A 3,624-nucleotide genomic window follows, 5' to 3' on the forward strand; every position below is an offset into this window, starting at 1 on the left:
TATATGTGTATGCATTGATGTGTGTACGTATGTATGTGTTATGTACCTTGTATGTATGCATGTGCTTATGCATATGCATGTCTCTATATGTGGGCGTGTGTGTGTATGTTTATAAGCATGAGTATATGTATGCGAATATGAGTGTATGTTTGTGTGTACATACCATCTGTATGTGTGTATGCATATATACATAAGTGTATAATTATATATGGTATGCCTATATTTTGTATGTTTATGTGCAGGCCCTACTACGCGATTCTCATGAATTCAAGTAGGTCTCATAGGCTTTAGTACAGCAGGAGGCGGCAGCAGCTTGGACAATAGAGGAGATGGCGGCTTCGACTTTGCAGGAAGGTTTTATATAGGAGGAAGCGGCTTCGACTTAGGAGGAAGCGGCTCCAACTTGATAGGAAGCCACTTCAACTTGGAAGGAAGCGGCTTCTATTTGGGAGGAAGCGGCTTCTATTTGGGAGGAAGCGGCTTCAATTTGGAAGGAAGCGGCTTCAACTTGGGAGGAAGCGGCTTCAACTTGGGAGGAAGCGGCTTAAATTTTGAAGGAGGCGGCAGCTTCAACTATGATTGCAATTCTCACGAATTCAAGTAGGTCTTATAGACTTCACTTCAAGTTGTGGAGGCGGCTTCAATACAGCAGGAGGCAGGAGGTAGCAGCTTGGACGATAGAGGAGATGGCGGCCTCGACTTTGGAGGAAGTTTTTACATAGGAGGAAGCGGCTTCAACTTAGGAGGAAGCAGCTTCAATTTTGAAGAAGGCGGCAGCTTCATCTATAGAGGAGACAGCAGCTTGTGCAATGAAACGACAGCGGCTTTAATATTGGAGGAGATGGTTTCTTCGATAGATAAGACTACAGCATTAATTTGAAGAGCCGGCTTCAAGCATAGAGGAGACGGTATTAATATTGGACACGGCAGTTTTGGAGGAGCTGCTAGCATAACAATGGAGCAGGCAGTGGCTATGGCTTCGGCAGAGGACCCCAAAACGGGTACGTATTTTAAACAAAACTATGTCTATAATTCATATACACTATAAATAACATCTATTACAATCGTATGTATGCATGTTGGTCTGTATGTATTTGAATACCTGCATGCATGAATGTATTCAAATATGTATGTGTGTATGTTGAGCTGAGCTGAAAATGAACTAAAAAGTATTTACAAATATTGCTCTACTACGCGATTCTCACAAATACAAGTAAGGTGTGGGTAGTATGCTGCGTCTTTCAACAATTAAACATTATCTCTGCTTTTCTTTTCTTTTCTTTCAGGAATGTGTTTACATAAAAGTTTATCTCCCGCCTACTGATAGATGACGATAGCATCATCGTACATTTACAGGTAAGTACATAATTACAAACATTATAATTTAACTTAAGACGTGGAGTTCAATTTTAAATTGAAAATTTGAAGCACAAAACTTGGCACTATATCTTTTTGTGACATATACATACATCTTTGGCTTGTGAGCGACAGCCAGAACCTTTGCGACCTGTAACAAACTGTATTATCCGGCCTTGAGCCTGTTAACCGAATCAGCTTTGGTGGAAAAACCTGTTGCACCAAATCGAAACTAAACCAACTTAATTGCTGTATCGTGTTGCCCGACGGCATCTTGCCCGGAAGCCAGCATCAGTAACCAGTTGCCGGTAACGAGTACTTGCACTCGCACTCGCACTCGAACTCGTACTCGAGGTCGAACTCGTACTCAGCAACGAGTGATTCACAGCTGCACGACACATTATTCAGCGGTTTGTCTCTGTGTGCATGTTGGCTTACCCTGGAGTGCTCTTCAAATACACAAACACACTCGCACTCACTCGTTTAATCTGTGGCACACTTTGAGTAGCCAGTTGCTGCAGGCAGGTCGTCTATGAAGTGCAAAATAAATACAATAAAAATCGTTAACGAGCAAACACAAAAAAAAAAAAAAAAAATGGGAGTAAAGAAAAGAAAACCCCACAAAACGAACAATAAAACAATAGCAACAGAGCCATGCAACACGCGTTGCCCCATTTTGAGGCAAATGACGCATGCAGTAAATAAGCGTAAGCCGGTAAAAGTTGCCCAATTGGCAGCATCCGACGCGTACATACCCTGTATTTAGCGCTGAGCTGCCTTTATGAAATTCAAACTTAAAAGCAAACATCATTTTGGGCGCGATATGTGTGAGATTTGTTTTTAGCTCTTCAAACCTACGAAATAGGCTAAAAAATTATAATCATAAACGATATTTATCGATTTCATGCAAACAAGCCGAGCTATCGTTCATTCTAAAGAAACTCCGAGTAGCTTAGTTTCAATTGCCCGACTCTCTGGCTTGAACAGACGGAAATGTCTGGATCGATGCTGTTAAAGAATATACACACAAATATATAGACATATATTCTCTGGGCTGAATGTGTGTCCTCTTGTTTTCACAAAACTTGCATACCCATGCATGCCCGTCTATGTGAAATGTTAAATCAAAGAATTAATTACTTTGAACTTTTATATGCCACAATTGTGCACTATTCCATTCCCGACTGCTGGCATACCCTTAATGTCAACAATCATTTGATAGTTCGAGTACTTATTGTAGCTGTACTCACTTTCTTTTTGAGCTGCGATGAAATAGAGTATTCTTTTTTGTAGGAAATCGCTTTGCCATTTATACCCTGCACCCATTGAAAATGGGCTTCAAAGGGTATAATGTATTCGTGCAGCTTCAATAGTCGAGTCTCTCCGCAAGGAACTCAGAACCTATAAAAGCTAGAGACTTGAAATTTGAAAAGTAATGCCCACGCAGTTCGAGTTTCCCTGCGATAATCGATAACTTGCCCCGTTTCCAAGCAATCGATAAGAATCGATATATGTAGATATTCTGTTTTTTTAAGCATATCTCTTGGGTTTTAGCAGTTAGATACATTGATAGCTTCTAGAATAGTATAGGCAGGTCGCGTAGACTTTCTAAAGTCTGCTGAAAAGTAAGCAAAGCTAGCAGCTACAGTAAAGACTTTTCGAAAAGATTTGTGATATGCAAATTCTTCTTATCAATTGGTTAATATCTAGCTGTATAATAAATATAATCTGTGCAATACATATTCATGCTGAATTAAACTAAACTTAAATGTTTATTAGCTCTAAAGTGTTTGCACTTTGCGTTTTTACGTAAAACTAAGAATCCAATCAATATTAAAAACAATTTCAATTTAAGTTCATGCCAGGAAGCACTAAACCGCCAACTGGAATACCCGAGATGACAAAAATTGATTACAATCAAAGTGTTGTTCAACCCTTGGCAAAATGGTTGTGTGTGTGTGGCGAAAATGGGTGGCAGAACCAGCTGTGAATCTGATTACACCTAAAGTGCTGGGGCAAAAAAAAAAGAAGAGGAGCGAAAGAAATTCGATCACGTAAATTGAGTTTACACTTTGAGGAGCATCTGAAGCGGGCAAACAAAACATTTGCGGCAGCACGTAACTCGAAAAAAAAACGTATTTACAGTGCACGCGGTATTTGTTTAACGCCTGTGAATGAATGTGCGAGGGCGAGTCCTTTCAAAGTCTGGCGAAAGAAAATACGTATTACGTAAATGAATTGCGGTTAGGTCAAGAGTTGCCTGATGCC

At 40.1% G+C, this 3,624-nt stretch overlaps 1 protein-coding gene across 1 annotated transcript; it reads left to right on the forward strand.

Moving 5' to 3' along the window:
• Positions 1 to 284: 284 nt before the first annotated feature.
• Positions 285 to 604, forward strand: LOC115768037 (abscisic acid and environmental stress-inducible protein-like; the record flags this gene model as incomplete). Its single annotated transcript, XM_030712459.1, has 1 exon — positions 285 to 604. A coding segment is annotated over one exon (320 nt), but the record flags the coding sequence as incomplete, so codon positions are not given.
• Between the last annotated feature and the right edge of the window lie 3,020 nt (positions 605 to 3,624).

The sequence above is a fragment of the Drosophila novamexicana genome, unplaced genomic scaffold (genome assembly GCF_003285875.2).
Source record: "Drosophila novamexicana strain 15010-1031.04,08,12 unplaced genomic scaffold, DnovRS2.1 tig00001554-arrow-arrow-pilon, whole genome shotgun sequence".
Taxonomy (NCBI): Eukaryota; Metazoa; Arthropoda; class Insecta; order Diptera; family Drosophilidae; genus Drosophila; species Drosophila novamexicana.